The sequence below is a fragment of the Cynara cardunculus genome (genome assembly GCF_001531365.2).
Source record: "Cynara cardunculus var. scolymus isolate 2C chromosome LG 5, CcrdV1, whole genome shotgun sequence".
Classification (NCBI taxonomy): domain Eukaryota; kingdom Viridiplantae; phylum Streptophyta; class Magnoliopsida; order Asterales; family Asteraceae; genus Cynara; species Cynara cardunculus.
The window spans coordinates 15665189-15683589 of record NC_037532.1 but is presented as its reverse complement, the minus strand read 5'-3'; the positions used below and the strand labels follow the sequence as shown (position 1 = coordinate 15683589).

The following is an 18401-nucleotide window of genomic DNA, read 5'->3' as shown; positions in this document are numbered from 1 at the left end:
GGCTTAAGGCTTGTGTCTCACCTCACGTTATGTCTGCGGCACACCAAGACCTAATATGTCGTTTTCGTAACGCAATTTGATTTTTCTTGCTTTTTTTTAATGTTTTATTTATTAATTTCTAATGTATAACCTAATTTAAATTATTTAATATCATTGACTCATTAAGTATTAGTAAAAAATATATGTTTATATGTATAATAATTTATATGATATAAAGATTTGCCACAATAAGTTACCCCTTGAAAAACGCCTCGATCTCGTCATGGCTTCTAAGGGGGTGTTTGGGGTGCTTATTTGAAACAACTTATCAACTTATTATAAGTCAGAAGATTTTAACTTCTTCAAAAACTCTTTATTACCGGTTTGACACCGGTATAAGTTGTTTATCCAAACACTCAAAAATGCTTATTATCGGTGTCACACCAGAATAAGTCAATAAGTTATTTTTATAAGCAATCCCAAACACCCCCTAAGCTTGAGGCTTGACATTGTTGTCACACCATTTTGAGCCTTGAATGAAACTAATATAGGGACCGTAATTGTATTAAACTTTAAAGCACAAGGACCAAATCTATAATTTACTCTTTTATCTAATTAAATCTCACACACGGATTGCGATCCGAGAAGGTAAATCCACCGTCCGATTAAATCTTATCAAACGGATTCCATTGAACTTTAAATCGCCCGCCAGCAAGCTTTCAAATCCCGACCTTCCTTCAAAACCCACATCTATAAATCTCAATTTTATCCCCATTTCCTTCATCAACCTCAAATTCGAAACCCTAATTCTCATCTTCTTCTGAAAAATGTCAGGCCGTGGGAAAGGAGGCAAGGGATTGGGAAAGGGAGGAGCCAAACGACACCGTAAGGTTCTTCGTGATAACATCCAAGGCATCACAAAGCCCGCCATTCGAAGGTTAGCTCGCAGAGGTGGTGTCAAGCGTATCAGTGGTTTGATATACGAGGAAACTCGTGGAGTTCTCAAGATATTTCTCGAGAACGTCATTAGAGATGCAGTCACATACACCGAGCATGCTCGCCGGAAAACAGTCACTGCTATGGACGTCGTTTATGCTTTAAAACGACAGGGGCGTACTCTCTATGGATTTGGTGGTTAAATTTAGGTTAGTGCTGGTGGTACAAATCGTTTAAGCTACTGTATATCATGCTAGGTTTATCTTTTTGATGTTTGATTCTAGCTTTAATCAACGATCTTCATTTTGGGGGTTGTTTCATTCTACAAAAAAATCCTGTAATTTCTTTAAAAAAGCTATGGAACAGCTTCGATTTTAACAATTATAAGTAACCTTTTCATGTTTTGTAAATCATGATCTTGGTTGCAAAGATGATTGTCTAAATTGAACATAACTTGTTCAAAAACCAATGACTGTTGATTTAGGGTTTTTATATATTTGAGTTTCCATGAAATAATTTTGCTTGGTGGATTATGATTTTTCAATTTATTGATGTTTATGCTTTAACAAGTTTGGTATTTGTGGTGGTGGGTGGTGGTGGCCGGTGCTTGAATTGAGTCCGGTGGTGGTTGGCGACGGTGATGATGTAAAATGAACCTGTTAAAATTGCAAATAATAATAAAACTCAATAAATCCAACTTCTTTATTACATTATTCATGATTGTCCTCTTGATCTCAAAAGAAACAATCAAAATCAAGCCTTAACAGAGATGGTAGAATTACTAGCAACAGTAGTGGTGGTGGTGGTGGTGTTAGCAGCTTGTGGCGGAGGTGTGGTGGTTGGTGGTGGTGGAATGATGCTTGGTGGCGGAGGTGTGGCAGTTGGTACATCATCATTATCAGAAGATATATCACAATAACCACGCAATATGTCACCTTCTTCAGTCGTAAATCCAAGTGATCCAAGCAACGACGGCCAGCATTGCTTTTCAATTTTCTCGATCGCCCTACAACAACCTGTCCCTAAATACGTCTCGCCATTTAAGAAAAAGAGAATGATTTCACCGGTGCACGATTGGAGTTCAAACAACGTTTCCCAACACCCGGTTGAAGCGCCATCTTGACCATCGTGGCTATTGAGTCGAGCTGCTAGAGTTGGAGCATTGGTGGTGGCTAAAGGTCTGGAGATGGTGGGAAGAACCAGGGTTAGAAGGATTAGCAGAGAAGGGTTAGCCATGATTTGTGGTTTGAGTGAAAATGGGAGTTAAAAGAATATATAGGAGATGGATGGTGAGGGGTTATACGATTGTGGGAAGCCAAGGGGACAAATAACGATGATGGAATTTGAAAGATTTTTGATGTTATAATAATTAAATTAAATGAGTTGGTAATTATTTAATTAATTGAGTTTATATCTAATTAATTGAGAAACAAACATAAGAATATTTTTCATAAAATCATATATGTTCATCGTTTTTCATATATAAGGTATTGAGTTCAAGTCTTTTATTACGAATTTTTTTTATAAATATAATATATTTGAAACTAAAAGTTAGAAATTAAGAAAATGATAATAACAAGATTTGAACTCAAGTTTGGGATGAGAAAAAACTTATAAACCAACTTTATCAAATAAAACTTGTGGTTTTATTGTAGTTTCAAAATATATACATTGTCATATTATAAGTTGATTAGAAAGGTATTTGCGTAATGCAGCGAGATAAATTTCGATTTTAATGTTTAGTTTTTATTCTTTGTCTCTATCGATATAATACGATTTTATGTGGTTTTGCGAAAACGATAATATTTTTATTTTTAAATGAAATATAAATTTGAAGATAACATAAAATTTTGAAAAAAAAATGGATTGATATTAATATCAAATTAACTATTTAATAGTTTTTGTTTTTTGGTTTAATTTCTTTAATTCTATTTTTTATTATAATTTAATTTTAGATTTAATAACAAAGTAATTTATTTTTGGTTTAATAACATAGTTTTTGATAAAGATAATAATTAAACATTCTGTTCGAACTCAATGATTATCTTAATTATAGTTTAGATTTTCAATATTTAAAATGGATGTTTATCATGTATTTGATTATGTTTATCTGGAGTTGATACTATATATTCTTGGTTAAAAATTAATGTTAAGAAGCCTTTTATTTTCATTGTTGTGAGAAAAAATTTGTTTATTTAACCTATGTTATTTTTTTTAGAGTCCAACTCCAAAAAAATGAAAAAAACCCAATTTGTGGCCTAACTTTTGTAGACTTCATCAAGCCCAAATAAAGCCACATCCTCTTTACATTTTGGATCGGCCAGAAGAGTTTGGAGAGGAGGCATTTTGGCAACTCCAACCTCATCACCAAAAAAAACACCAAAAACACCAAATCTGGTGGACTCATAAACAAAAAAAAAAAAAAAACTCAACTCCAATCACACTCTAAAAAAAACATCAAATTTGTGGACCCCACATTAAAATAACATATTTTATTTACTATTTTTAATAACAATATTTATAATTTGTAATAGATATTATAATAATAAAGAATTAGTAATTAATTTATTTAATGAAGAAATGTTAAAATAAAAACGATAAAATTGTAATTAATAAATTTTATATTTAAAAATATTACATTAGTTCAAATAGCACAAATTAAAAAAAACACATAAATAAACCTAGCAGGAAGCTTTAGTCAGTTTATGCCTAACGAAGACGATTGGACCCTTTAATTTATGTATTTCAGTTTTTAAAATTTCCATTAATAAAATACGTTTACGTTTATCCGATATCATATTTGTGTTATTAATAATTTATTATATATATATAAATTTAAATAATAAATATAAAAACCTAAAACTTAATATTTGTAATTATTTATTTATTTATAATTTATTTAAAAATCATTAAATATTGGGAAAACATGGTGGGGACCACCAATTTGGCAAGATGCCGTTCTTCTCCCCCGGCATATTTGTCGTTCATTTTCAGCGACCGCTATAGTTTTGGTGTTTTTGCAGGTCGATTGGATCCAAAAGAACGGCAAAACTAAGGTTTTACCGTTCGATTGGAGTTGCCCTAAGACGTGGGATCGAGAGGGAAGGAGGCGACAATAGTTCGTGGGGTTCAAAATGGAGAAGACGTGGGGCGCGATCGATCTGATTGGAGAGGGACGTGATCGAAGACAAGGGGGCTGGTTCGTTATAAAAAGCGAGAGGGACTGGAGAAGCAGGGGCTGTTCGATTGAAGGGAGAGCAAGGACAGCAGGCTGTTCGATTGAAGGGAGAGAGAGGACAGCAGGTTGTTCGATTGGAAAGAAACGAGAGCAAGACAGTCGGAGGCTGTTCAATTGAAGGCGAGAGCGAGGACAGCAGGTGGTCTGTTCGATTGGAAAGGACAGAGACRGCAGGGGGCTGTTTGATTGAAGAAGTCGGAGACGAGAAAGAGACAACAGTGGGTTCCATTGGAGAAGACGGATGCGAGAGTGAAGACGGAAATCTTTCTCATCAATCTTTCTTGATCCTTCCGATAAGTCCTAAAACCTTTAGAATCAGTAATCTAGTTTAGCTATGTGTTGCTAATTTGTTCATTCCAACGTTGATTTAATTAGGTTTTGATTTGTTATTGCTTTGAGGATTCATTGTAAACATGTTGAACAAGCCTTTTTGCTTGATTTCTGAAATTAATGTTTATCATATTTGGGTTTTTAATTAGTCTAGCTAACTAATTGGAATTCTTTTATGGAATGGTTATTCAGAATTCTTAGATACGTAATCGTCTTAGAATTTTGATAGAGTAACACTAGTATTCATTTGGTTTCGATAAGGTTCTCGGATGGAATATTTGAAATCTTGCGATTAGAGTCTCGATAAGCCGAGCTTATGAGCTTATGGCTTTGAATTGGTACTTTTTTCTAGTCCGGTAAAGCTAGTCGCACCTATGAGTTTAAGAGCTTTTTTGAACTTGTATTTGTGGTTAAGGGTTGATTAGAGAACTTATTTTAATCAACGATTATCTATGGAAAAAATTGGGTCGTTAGAGCTTGTTAACGATTAAAACCAATTCGGGCTTGTCCTTTCCGTTTACATTTTTTTGGAATCGATGATAGGTACTAACATCTTAATCGGTATTGAATCGATGTTGGGACTTTAATCAATTGTTTTAATTTATATATTTTATTGCATTTTTAGAGTAATTAATCAAATCCCMCCCCCCCCCCTCGTGATTATTAGTTTTTTTTCTTTTATGTTTTCATCGTGTACTTGATTCGCTAGTCATATAACGTTAGACCGAGTCTCTGTGGATTCGACCCGACTTACACTACTATAATTTTGGTTGTAACTAGTCGTTAGTTGTAATTTATTATTTGATGGACTCGACATCCGTCAGAAGTTAATTACATGAATTTAAAAATAAAGATTTTTAATCCCAAATTTTCATTCCCCGTTAAACCGACAGGATTTTCCCTTGGTCCTCTAGTTTCTCTGATGATCAAACACCGACTCCCATTCTTATTAACCCAACTTCCATTCTCTTTGACCATATCATGCTTCACATTCCTTTATAACATTTTATGGGTATTTCTATGGTACTTGAATCACATTTTTTTATGTTAAATTTATTATAAATGTTTCGACTTTAACTCCTATATGATGATGGGTGTATGTGATGTGAAGAAGAAGGTAAAAAAAAAATAGTATTAAAGAAATTAGAAAAATATATGAATAGGTTGAAATCGTGGATTAATTGGTTAAATATCGAATCAAAATATTAGATGAATCAATCATATCCAATGGAACCAACAATAATATCCAATGGTTGGATTCCAATCATCCATCAGATTGTATTGGATTGGTACTTTCGTCCAATGTTAATTGAACTGAACCAATTGAAATCAATTGGATTTTCAACCATAGAAAAGTCCGGGTGGGACCCTTATTATATATACGAAGGAAATTTCTATATGAGATTGTTTTTTTTTGCGGAAATTAAACCTTTAACCATCGATCATACATAGACGTTAATCACTACAAATTACTCGGTTTATCAAGATATCTATCTAAGTTGCTATTAGCTTTAGTCTTATATTGCATCATCGTCATCGGCATCATCATCGTAGTCTAGCTTGGGCAATGGAATTTGATTCATCATGAATCTATAGTTGTCACCTTCTTCTATCTCCCATTGTCTCTTCAGTTCTGAAATGGTTTTAGATGCTGCAGCTGCAATGGTTGGGTTGCTGTCCTCTGCTAGTCTCTGCAACCATTTCATTTCATTTGGAATGTCTAATGCTATTAGTTACTAAAATACCCTTCAATCAAAGAGAAGTTGGTAATTGTAGTTTGCCTAGACTGTGCTTTGTGTTTCACTTTCCTCTGCCCTGTTGGTAATTGCTTATTTGCATACACTCGCACCTACCCTTTGGGGTAGAGGTAAGGTACGTGTACATTTTACCCTCCCCAAACCCTACCTCTATGTGGGATCTACTGGGTCTGTTTTGGTTTGGTTTGGTTTTTCAGAGAACTTGGTAATGACAGATTTGGGGCAACCAAGTAATTTCCACTTCCGGGGGTCTTCACAAATAGCCTCTCTACTCCTTGGGATAGAGAAAAGCTCTGTATACATCTTACCCTTCCTAGACCCTACTCCATGTGGGATTAACCAGGTTTTGTATAGTTTGATTTGGTTCAAGTAATTTAAGATTTTTGAAAAAGACATGATAAAAGGAAAATTGTTGCAAGGGGCGTATTACTTGATTAAGACGCCATCTATTGAGATGATAGATTACCTGTAATGCCCCCATGCCTGCATTTCCAAGAGTCCACATCGATGGTGCAACAGATAAAGCATTAGCCAATGCTTTTCTGCAATATAAAGAAACAGGCATTAGAAAAGACCTTAAGAAAGCTTTGGATCATCATTCACTATAAAATTCCTTCTTGATGCAATTGTTTAACTCACATCATATGGTTTCAATAACTCCCAAATCCTTTAAAATTGCATGTTTTGACTCTATATGTAGTTTTATGGAAGTATTATACTGCTAACAACAGGTCTAAGACAACCAAAGATGAACTAGGAGAATCTTATTGACCAAATACAGCACAAAGTTATGTGTGCTTTTTGCATTTTTCCACAAATAGAATGGTTGGTCGGGGGTCTTCATGGAAACAACCGCTCTACATTTTTAGAGGTCAAATTTGCATACATTCCACACCCCGAACCCTACTTCCAAATGGGACATACCTTTGCATTTTTCCACAAATAGAATGGTTGGTCAGGGGTCTTCATGGAAACAACCGCTCTACATTTTTAGAGGTCAAATTTGCATACATTCCACACCCCGAACCCTACTTCCAAATGGGACATACCGGATGTGTTTGATTTTTGGTTTGCTTTACAAATAAGAAGAATGATTCACAACAATGTGCAATATTCCAAAATATCTTTAACTTTCTATTTAGCTACTTGCAACTAGAACAAAAAGAACTTGAACAGTTAAAACCCACGTTAGAATTTGTCCAAAACCACTAGTTAACACAAAGCATGGTTTTTCCCCCTTCCAAAAGGTTCAAAAGCTTGTTGCAATGAAGTGTCGTGTATAATGGTTCACAATGCAATCAGTCTACATCGAAAACAACCTTTAACAATAACAAAATTGGGGCTCTTAACAAAGGCCCTTTGGCCTAGCGGTATCCGGGCCTTTGCCTCCCAAGAGGCCAAAGGTTCAAACCTCACCAACGGTAAGGAAGATGTGCCCGTTACATAGATATTATATACTTCAAAAAAAATTAAAAAATTGGGGCTCTTGCAACGAAAATCAACCATGTCGATAATATGTAATGATGACAAGTAACATGGATATGGTAAGCTAGAAATTTTGCCAAAAAATGCTTCAATTTTCATAGGACATTCCAATATATAAAGTCTTGACGAAAATAGTTGCTCTACTCTATGGGATAGAGGTCAGGTCTGTGAACATCCCCCTCGGACCCCACTGGGTGGGGTGTCATTTGGTTTATCCCAAAATATTGCACTTTATCCAACATTACACACGTCGACAAGAAAATACAACTATAAGAAAGAAGATGGCAGTGAAGTATATTAATTATGAGAATAAAAGAAGATCTACCTTGTATTAACGTCAGGAGAACTTGAACACTCTGCCAATAATGATACACTACCTTTGCCATCCATTGCATCGAGATCCATCAGTGTTGCAACCAACAACTCAAGCTGCTCCACATGTAAAAATGAGCAAAGGAATTAGCATTGCACTGAATTAGTCCTAAGTTTGTCTAATTTTGGTTTTCTTTCCAGCTGACCTCTTCAGGGTCGGTATAGTCAATTCCATCAACCTCAGAAAGTGCAGATGCCATATCCCGATAAGCTTCCTGAACATCTTCAATATATTCATATATGCTAATAAGATGTGTTGAATAGCAGGTGGATTATTATGGACCTGAATAGCAGTAATGCGATCAGTTGAAACCTCCCCAAGGAAAAAGTCAAGGACCATTCCGTTCTTTTCAAGTGTTATTTGCCCCGCCATGTCATCGGAAGATAGAGCTCCATTTTTCCTGTACACGACTTGATATCAATAACGTGACAAAAAGCTAGGACGGTAGTGCCTATCGGCATTGTTGGTAAATCATACCATACCAAACAGACACAATAAGTCCCACGCAGATGTATGGTCTGAGGAGGTAAGATGTATGCAAACCTTACCTCTACCCCAAATAGATAAAACAAGTGAGAGTGTGTATGTAAGCAAACAAGCAATGTAATAGGGCAGAGGAAAGTGAAATCGGTTACACAAACAAGTATTGAAAGAAAAAGAAGGTCCATGTTTGACTTTCGATATCAAATGAATTACTTTCTCAAATTCAAAATGGAAGAGAAGATAACAGCCTTGTCAAGATGCAGGAGCTAGGACTCAAACAAGTAGTGAAAGAAAAAGGAACAAAAGGTTTGCTGATTTTCATACAAGATTTACACCAAGACTTTGTCATCTGTAGCATTTGTTATAAGTTCAATGTACTTGGCCAAAAGTTTCGTGAACATTGACAGAAACCATATAGTAAAAATGAAGTTGAAAAATAATCCATTCAGCCTCAAAAGTAGCAGTATATTTTTTTGAATGAAAAGAGAATATGCCACATTATCAGATATTCTCAGAAAGTAGAACTTACAGTTCATACATCTTGCTTATCATCATGTCATGGACGTCTTTTATGAACTGGAAAAAGTATTAGAAGTAAGAAAAAAAGGGAAGTACATGATTGTCATAAAAAGATACAGCAGCACACCAAAACATACCTCTAAAGCCATGAGGACATCTTCCATTGCCCGCTGCTTGGCTATATAGTCAGCACGCCGGAGATCAGCCTGATAGAGCATAAGAAATATTTTAAATATAGATTCATTGATCACAGCCGAGATTTTCGATACGTGATACTTTCAAGACTGAAAAATCACCAAAATCACTATTCAACTTATACAAGAATATTGTATTTACATATTTAAGCAAAAGAACTCTTGATGAGTTGTTAGTTAGGTCAGTAGTCACTACAGCCCTAAGTTAGACTAAGGGCCTTTATCTTGGTTATGGTTTTCCTGCACATGCTTCTATTTTTATGTTATTTCTTACTCGTATCTAACTTTTCATTTTCTATCTCAATGCATTTCTCTCTTTCAAACACTCTTCACAAGCTGAAGGTATTCACGGAAAATGCCGCTCTACTCTTTGAGGTAGAGGTCAGGTTACATACATCTTACCCCTAGACCCTACCTCTCGGTCGGATATATTCGGCTCATCTCTACTCTTTGAAGTAGAGGCCATGTCTGCATACATCTTACCCCTCCCTGACCCCACCTCCGAGTGGGATATGCTGGGCTCATCTAGTTTAACTATTAATGAATTTGAAGAACCATTACTGTAAATATAAGCGATCATTTAGTCCCAAGGAACATTGTTCATATGAAAGACCACGAAATTTGATATTTTATATAAAGCATAAACTCGAGGACTGATGTTGTGGTTGATTGGACAAAACCCACAATTGGTAGGTGCTATTGCAAAGAAGACAACTGTTGTATATACCAAATTGGAAGTCCAACTAATAATATGGGTTTATTGCATGTATCATGGTTATATTGCCAAAACAAGCCAAACTTCTATCAATGTATATTGCATAATGCATTCGTCGAAGTTACATCAATAGGCTCAAGGCTTGAATTTGCTGAAGAAAAGAACAAAAACAGAACACATAGCTGCAAACACAAGTGTTCATACAGCTGCAATTTGTTTGAAGGAATTGACATCTATATTTAAGTCAACACCACCACCAACAACAAAACATTTTTAATCGAAACCAAATTGGGTGGGGTAAAATGGAACCAAAAAAATCTCTACAAAACAATGTGCCTAAATCAAAGTCCACTTTGTGAAATTCTCTGTACTGAGAAAAAAAAGTCTCATTTAGGCAGAAATAACCCAAAGCAATCAAGTCTTCCCTCACAGAATATATCCACAACATGTTCAAATTTTGAAAAGTAGACTCCTATAATGGACAGAAAGAAAAACAGATTTTCTATACTTGATATTTCATCAATTGATCAAAATTATCTAACAAATAAATTCTCTTAGTATTCTTCTTAATTGTAATTAATGAAGTTTTGAATGCTCAACCTCATTTCTGGTAGATCTGTTTCTCTCTCCTGTCTCTCAGAAACACCTCCTTTCATCCTAATATTAAGGTTTTCAACGAGGTTAAAAAGTTTCAAATCTTAAAGCAATCTTAAGGTAAGTGCTTGTTCATTAGGTCGTGTTCAAAAGATGTGGTCTCTCTTATCATGGATTTTGCATCATGAAACCACAAGAAAAGTGAAAGGGTGCTAATGATTTAAAAAAGACACAATTCTAGTCATAGGGGAACTTAGAAATTAGTTCATGGATTGCTAAATTAATCCCCAATCAAAAAGAAAAGATCAAGCAAACAGAAGCACCTCCAAAGCTCCATCACTCCAATGTCGATCAGCAACGCTTTTCAATTTAGACTGAGCTTTGTTATGTAAAATCTGTTAACAAGGGAAGTACACCAAAGTGAAGTTATGTTCTTGTGGTATACAGCTTTTCTTAAGTTAAACGAACAACTAAAACTACAAAGGGACGTACAAGGGCAATGTGATGGAGATTCTCGGCTCTTTTCTTCACGTCATTGTCAATCTTTTCAGTATCCTCCCTAGCCCGAGCTACCAAGCAAGAAGGTGATTAGAAAAATTCCGAACACATTGCTGTACTTGTCTAAAAGAAGGAGCACTGTTATGTATATCTAATTCCTAGAATAAAAGGACAGTTAAAAGGAGACCAAAAACTCAGATACTGGTTGTCTTTTTCCAACTAAATAGACAAAAAAAAACTAAAATTTGATCATTTTAAAAGAAATAAAGAAAAAAAAGCAGCTAACAGAAGAAAGGGTATGAAGATCAACATATTTATATCCAATGAATATCGATTTATATCCATGTTGCAACATATGTTAGTGACTCTGACTTCTAAAGAATATTACCATCAAGCATTAAAAATCCCGAACCCAGAATAGCAACATCTTGGCGTGCCCGAGCATCCAACTTCCTAATACCACTAATAAGATGAGAAACTGTCATCAGGTTGAAGAACTGTAGATTGAATCTAAAAACAGATACATAGACTAAGGATAACATCAACATATATAAAACCATCAAACCAAAAATGTATCAGGTTTCAATACTAATTTGTGGTTAATTCAAAATTGAACAGGAAATGCTAGCAGGTGAACAGGAATATTAATTAATTGGTAAGAAGAGAGGAAGCTGCAGGTCCAATTCGTAACTTGCAACATTGGAAAAGTCAGCTACAAATAAGCTATAACATTTTATGAGAAAGAGAGTGCAAGAAAAGATGGCGAAGATTAACTTTACATGCTTGCTAGAGGAAAGTTCATTACTTGTTGGAGATGTAAGATGATGGAGGAAAGGCGTGAGGCTCTCATATTATCAAAGACAAATGAATCTCAAGCTAAAAACATCTTTCTGTTATATCAGCAATAAAACGATGAAGGGGGAGACCAATTCATATGTTCGGACCACTGTGACAGCACTTTTCCAAAGGTTTTGCCCATCTTAAGTTCTATGGGCCAAACCCAAGGTTCTAAATGGAGTGAAGCATGGCATGGCAACAAGGTCAAGCCTTAGAGGCCACAATGTTTTCAAGGTATGGCTTAATCCAGCAAGTCAGCATATCATCTATACATATAAAATTGGGATCGTGTGAGAAATCAAAATTTCATGAGAAGAGCAGGAAGGTTATAATAAAATGTTAATATAAATTAACATGAAAATGTTAACATAAGTTAAAATACATTAACATGCCTTATAATGAAATGTTAACATATGGTAACTTATGTGAACTTCCGCTAACAAAGTGCTTCTTACGCTTCTCATGAATTTTTGATTTCTTACTGAAACCGAACCCTATACATATTTACATACGTATATATATATATATATATATATATGTATATACACGTATATGTTTTCTAGTATTACTCAATGATATTGAACAATTTAAATTCATATATACAAAAATCATATATATAGCTTACAGAAGTAAAAACACTAAAAAGTAAAAATAAGGCAAATTTTTAAAAATAGTAGAATCAAAAAGTCAAACAAAGCTTCAAAAAAACATGCACCATAACGTGCCTCAAGACGCCATAGCGCCAGGCACGTGCCTCGCCTTACACAGCTGCTACAGGGTTTAACATGGCGTCGAAGACGTGCCTTGATGCCATGGCATGCCTTTTAGAACCCGGCCAAATCAAACCTTTCCTACACTTGGTCACTGGTCAAGCTTCTAAACATTTCGTACAACTATAGTTACTTTAGCATGGAATACAACTATAGAACATCAGTCAATGGTAACATATACAATAAGAAATCCAAAAACACAGGTCAACCCATGGTGCTTCTCTTCAATTAATAGAGCATTAGCTTATAAAAGATTGCTTCCCTGTTGGCATACTTACAAGCGACGATAACCAATTCCCTAATATCCTATGCTGTCAATCGCACTGCTATAGTGGTGCAATGGCGGTGGTATAGCGGTTTGCGGTCCTTGGGAGAATAGCGGTTTGAAATTCTGGTGCCGCTAATAGCGGCACTATTTGCCGCATTTTGACCACAACTACAGTTGCAATAGCAGTGCTAAATCTGCGATTTTCTTGTGCTATATTTTTTACTTTAGTTGGGCTATCTAGTGTTGGGCTCAAATTGTCTGGATCTTTCTTTTGCCAAAGTGTCAGCTCTATTAGGTTCAGGTTAAGGCTTCTGAAGTTCACGATTTCTAAGTTCTGAAGTTTGTCAACAATATTTTGAAATGATGTCAATTTTGAAGCTGAATATAGTTTGTTTGACTTTATAAATCATTTGAAACTTCAATTATTTCCTTATAATCGTTAGGAGCACGTAATTAGCTGCCAAACCATACGTATTAATATGCAATTTCAATAACTAGATAGACTTTTGACTGCCAAAATATACACATCTATAATTATATCGACCGCTATACCACCGCTTTTTTACCAAGGAGATAATCGCTATATCAAATCACAATCGTGACCATGATTTCAGATTTTGACTGCAGTAACAGCATAGCTAATATCACAGAAAGTGTTTCTCTTTAATTACTAGAGCATTGTGAATCAATCTTGCCAGTGCACTCGAGTAGGTGACATGAGCATAACAGGGCAACAGAAATTACCGAGATAGCAAGAAAAGGTCACTCTTGGCTCTTTCATTAACATATCTAGCATCATTGTAAGCAAATTTACAAGCTTCAGCTAATGCCCGGTTTGTAACACCAATTCTCTCGGGATGAAAATGTTGTCCATCTCCGCCCTCAGTTCTACTACATGTAAAAGAACTATTAACTACTTGTTGAAAATCTCACACCAATCAAATATTAGTTTAACACTTGCTAGAAAAACAAGCATGATCCATATTTGAGTACTTTACCTTGGCATTTTACAAGATTTTATGTAACATAGATCTTCCAGCCTATACAATTTACAGTAATTAATGCATCGCATTTTCTACAGTATCTAAAGATATTTCTACGATTCTAGATTTGTGTGTGTGAATTTGCTAATGACGCTAATGAATGGAATGAAGATAAGCAATGTCTCATTGATAGATAAGACGAACTTTGACTTTCGAGCTCAGTTTTTTTCCACCAACTTTTCAACTTTAGAACTACCATTGATTATTCCAATTTCAAGAATGTTCGATCATGAGATAAACCCCATATATACATATATTATATACACATACAGGATATAACCATAGGTTCATTTGAAAAGTGGTAAGTATTTGAGAAGTAGAGAAGTGATCCTAGCCCTTCATTTGGTCAAGATTTGTGGATTTGACTTGAAGCACCGGGTAATTCCTCGCATGGTATGCGGAAGATATAGGGGTAGTTTCGTAGCTTTTACAAATAGGTGGCCAAAATAAGTGTATATGTGAACCCGTGTGATTCACATATGAACTATATGTTCATGTGTGATTCACATATGAACTATATGTTCATATGTGAACCCATGTAATTTACGTATGAACCATTTAACTAATTCACATATGAACTAATTAACCAATTCACATATGAACCCGTGTGGTTCACAAATGAACTAATTAACTAATTCACATATGCACTTGTTTGCCGCCCATTTGTAAAAATTACGAAACTACCTTTCTATTTTTCGCTTGACCAGTCAAAGCTGCGATCTTTGACTAGTCAAAGATGCAATTTTTGACCAATCTCGACCGTATGAAGGGCTAGGATCACTTATTTACTCCTCAAATACTTGCCACCTCTCAAATGAACCTCTCTCTACACATACATAATGTGTATATGTGATATACATAGTATATATGTCTGTGTGTGTTTCTCATGTGAGTGCATATATATGTGAATTCTTCAATGACACAACAAAAAGGAAATAAACATGATCATTTTCACATTGGCAAAAAGAGGTGCAGTTTGACATTTGAGGTCACACTTCCCACCTTGCAACTCTAAAACTATTTGAATTCTTTAATTTCAAAAAAAATTGATTATCTTACAAACTCTATGCTGGATAAATGACGTTTTTCAGAAAACCAGGATTCACACTCAAGAAGGTAACGTTTTACTGCCCCCATTGATGTTGGCTAGCAACACAAGTGTTTGGTTCAAACTCGGGACCTTCTGGATATCTGGAACAAGATTTGACTCGGCAGAACCTAACGATACATCCAATACCAATGATTCGTGCCTAGAGTGCATTACTAGATCTCTACTCTAGAAAGCTATACAGGCAATCACGAGCAAGAAGAAGAAACGAGTATCACCCAGTTTTTTTTATTAACCTGGATATCCAACCCGCTATGCGAGCCGACTAATCCCAGGGTGGTCTTGGATATCCAACCCGCTATGCGATCCGACTAATCCCAGGGTGACCACCCGCAGCTCGTATCACAAAATTCTTTTATAAGCATAAGAAGCACAAACTACAAGAATAAACAAGAGAGCCTACCCAAAGGTTTCAGGCTGGATTGTAGGAAGTGGACGATAAGTTTTCTTATAGTACAGTACGATGCAGAAAACCTTTATAGGCTACCATGGTTCGCTTCTATCCATCCGGTTAAAAGAAAGAAATACTTTAAGGACTCACTTTCATACAATCATAATTTGGAGATTTGTGGATCAACACTTGAGCAAGCCCGGTTGGGCCAGCAAGAGAAAATTTTTGGTGTTAAATTAAGAGTGAATTACAATTTTCATCCCTTTGGTTTGTTAATAATTTCGATTTTCGTCCCTGTGATTTATAAATTGCAATTTTCCTTCCCTATGGTTTGCAAGTTATTGCTAGATTCGTCTCTAGACTAATTCCTACCTTTAAAGTACAAGGGACCAAAACATTAGAGAATCGTAAACCATAGGGACGGAAACAACAATTATTTGTAAGCCATAAGGATGCAAATAGCAATGAATTACAAACTATAGGAACGAAAAATGCAATTTCCAAACCATAGTTATGAAAATCATAATTTTTAACAAACCACAGGGACCATAAACGTAATTTACTCTTAAATTAATAACAAAATAGAAATAAATCAATTGACTTCAAAAGTCAAGGTGCCTATTGTTTGAAATGAAGGGAAAATTTATCGAAATACCCCTACCTGAAATTATCTGAGCAATCTTCATTGTGGCCTACAGATTCTTTTGTTTCTGCAGTTTGTGTTTCTCTTGACCGGCATAAAAAAGAAGCCGCCCTTGATCCATTTAATTTTTCACATGTAATCAATTTCCCCTTGCCAGATAACTTCAACTTTAACCAAAAAGGCTGCCGATGGCTGAATTCCCTTGGTACCAGTCCTCGAGTATTACAATTTAATCTGGGATGATGTGGATTTTTAACCGAAGAGTAGATGATCCCATGTACTTTAGCCATAAATACTTGACTGTCACTGGTGGCCTACTTTAGAATGCTGCTTGGGCAAATCGGAAGGATCAAAATCAGAAGTACACAGTCTCATATATCATTTCACAAAGAAAGAAAAAAGCTAGAATCTGAAATAAGAACATGTTCAATAAAAACTAAACAGAATGAAACCAGTACTTCAAGTATTGACCAAAATCAGCACCATATATGCGTTTAAATGTAACTAGTGAACTTGCACGTCCTAGTAACCCTTCTCCCAGAACTACTAACTACTCGTATTTGATACAAGGGTACAATTAATTTCTCTTAGAGGGAAGAAAAAACCTATTTTGTGATACAAAACTGATAGATTTAGAGGCGAAGCAAGGGTACCATGTCATACATATGCAATACTGCAAAATCTGGGTTTTACACTTTCATTAGCCTTATCTCAAAGTTCATCTTACAGCTTCAAACTAAATTTCCCACACTCCCACAATAAGGATTCGTTCTCTTTGTTCTGAAATGGAAAGTCAATCCACACACTCATGTATCCCAAGAGATTCGAACTTACACATTCATATCTCCTGAGAGACTCAAACTTAGGGGCCATTTAGTAAAACTAGCCCCGGTAAGCGCTTATGGGTCACTTACCTTACCAGGTGAGTATGGCACGGACCGAGAATCTTACCCGTTAAGAGACATGGCAAGGACAGACAACCTTACCTGGTTACTGCTTACCAGGTAAGATTATTGCCTACTATGCATTTTGATGGCCGAGAAACTTAACAACCAAGGTAAGTGAGAGTGATGACTCTTACCGATAAGCACGTAAGCGATTGGTAAACAGCCCCTTAAAGCTATATTTGGTAAAGTAACTAATAAGCTAGTTGTTGACTGAAAAGTTATATCTTAAAAATTAGTCATATTTGGAAGGAAAAGAACTAGCTAATAAGCTAGTGGGGATGTAAATGACCTAAAAAGATAATTAATAAGAAGATAGTGGACATAACTGAAAAAAGCTTTAATGAAGCGCTACTAGAAATATAGTTTATCAAAAGACTATCTTAATTCTTATAAGCTAGATTATGGCAAACCAAACCGAACCAAATGTTGTAACTTTTTCAATAAGCTCAAAAACCTAGGTTATGGTTGCCAAGCATGGTCTAGCGAAGGATCCTCAAGTTTGTTTGGTACCATTCGTGCAAAGGCCTCTTGGTACCATCAGTCTATCTATCACGCTACATTTTCCAAAAGTTTGTGCGAGCTAAGGCAACCCAGTCAGTTCGCTCCATGGCCTTTAAAATCCGAAACATCTTCCAAAGTTATAGACAAATTAAAACATCTTGAAATCCCAATCATGAGTGGATAATGAATAATGAAGATCTTAACTATTGAAGAAAATGCTTATAAATCTTCAAACATGCACAATTAACTTAAACCCCCATTATCCTGTGTGTGAAGTGAAAAACTAAAAATCCATCCAGGCAAATCATGGCAAAAACATATCATAAAGCAAATTTAAACTCAAACCAAATTACATAAATCATTACTTACACTTTTTCCCGATAAGATCAAAATTTGCAACCATAATAGAATCAATTTCAAAACAAAACACAGAGGTAGCAAAGTCAGTACTTACCTAATCTGAAAGGGAGTAGATAAAGAACATAATTTGCATAAATAGATGACGATTGAGAGAGAGAGTAAGGAAGAGGGGACCAAATGCTAAAGACTGAGGATGAACAGAGTCCACAAGCCAAGCATGTGGCCCCTCGATCGCCAGCACCAACAGTACGGCTTCTGGGGACGAAATAAGTAATTCGGGAGTGGGTTTGTATCGTTTGTAACTTGATATTTATTTGCTATTGTGACAACGTCGCCCATGCTTTCCTTACCACCGAAATACAATTTCTAACATAATTTTAAAATTACAATTTTTTAATAATTTTAAAATTATTATTAAAAATTATCTAAAAG

General features: G+C 35.4%; 3 protein-coding genes across 10 annotated transcripts; 1 reads left to right on the top strand and 2 right to left on the bottom strand.

Annotated features, from left to right (window-relative positions):
- The first annotated feature begins 767 nt into the window (after positions 1–767).
- On the top strand, positions 768–1320 carry LOC112512652 (histone H4). Its single transcript, XM_025118721.1, has one exon. The coding sequence runs from the start codon at positions 807–809 to the stop codon at positions 1116–1118; it is 312 nt and encodes a 103-aa protein (XP_024974489.1). The 5' UTR covers positions 768–806; the 3' UTR covers positions 1119–1320.
- A 348-nt stretch (positions 1321–1668) lies between these two features.
- Positions 1669–2151, bottom strand: LOC112512858 (egg cell-secreted protein 1.4-like). The gene has a single exon (XM_025118996.1). The coding sequence runs from the start codon at positions 2149–2151 to the stop codon at positions 1669–1671; it is 483 nt and encodes a 160-aa protein (XP_024974764.1).
- A 3681-nt stretch (positions 2152–5832) lies between these two features.
- LOC112512115 (senescence-associated protein SPA15, chloroplastic) lies at positions 5833–18249 on the bottom strand. Of its 8 annotated transcripts, none has more exons than XM_025117934.1 (13): positions 17979–18070; positions 16180–16488; positions 13721–13867; positions 11490–11563; positions 11096–11172; positions 10927–10998; positions 9238–9306; positions 9111–9157; positions 8381–8498; positions 8244–8312; positions 8051–8154; positions 6707–6782; positions 5833–6174 (listed from the first exon to the last, which is right to left on the bottom strand). In XM_025117934.1, exons 2-13 carry the CDS (start codon positions 16449–16451, stop codon positions 6001–6003), a joined length of 1299 nt encoding a protein of 432 aa, XP_024973702.1. In that variant the 5' UTR covers positions 16452–16488; positions 17979–18070; the 3' UTR covers positions 5833–6000. The 8 variants fall into 8 exon arrangements, with proteins under 8 accessions (XP_024973702.1, XP_024973701.1, XP_024973704.1 ...); XM_025117933.1 differs by having other exon boundaries at positions 5891–6174; positions 18064–18249; XM_025117936.1 differs by having other exon boundaries at positions 5891–6174; positions 13721–13864; positions 18064–18249.
- Positions 18250–18401: the final 152 nt, after the last annotated feature.

Coding starts and splice junctions, on each gene's coding strand:
- LOC112512115 (XM_025117933.1), bottom strand. CDS start 16,451: ATGGCTAAAGTACATGGGATCATCTACTCTTCGGTTAAAAATCCACAT. Junction 11,173..11,489: donor GGGATTTTTAATGCTTGATG/GTAATATTCTTT, acceptor CTTGCTTGGTAG/CTCGGGCTAGGGAGGATACT. Junction 10,999..11,095: donor ATCTCCATCACATTGCCCTT/GTACGTCCCTTT, acceptor CCTTGTTAACAG/ATTTTACATAACAAAGCTCA.
- LOC112512858 (XM_025118996.1), bottom strand. CDS start 2,151: ATGGCTAACCCTTCTCTGCTAATCCTTCTAACCCTGGTTCTTCCCACC.
- LOC112512652 (XM_025118721.1), top strand. CDS start 807: ATGTCAGGCCGTGGGAAAGGAGGCAAGGGATTGGGAAAGGGAGGAGCC.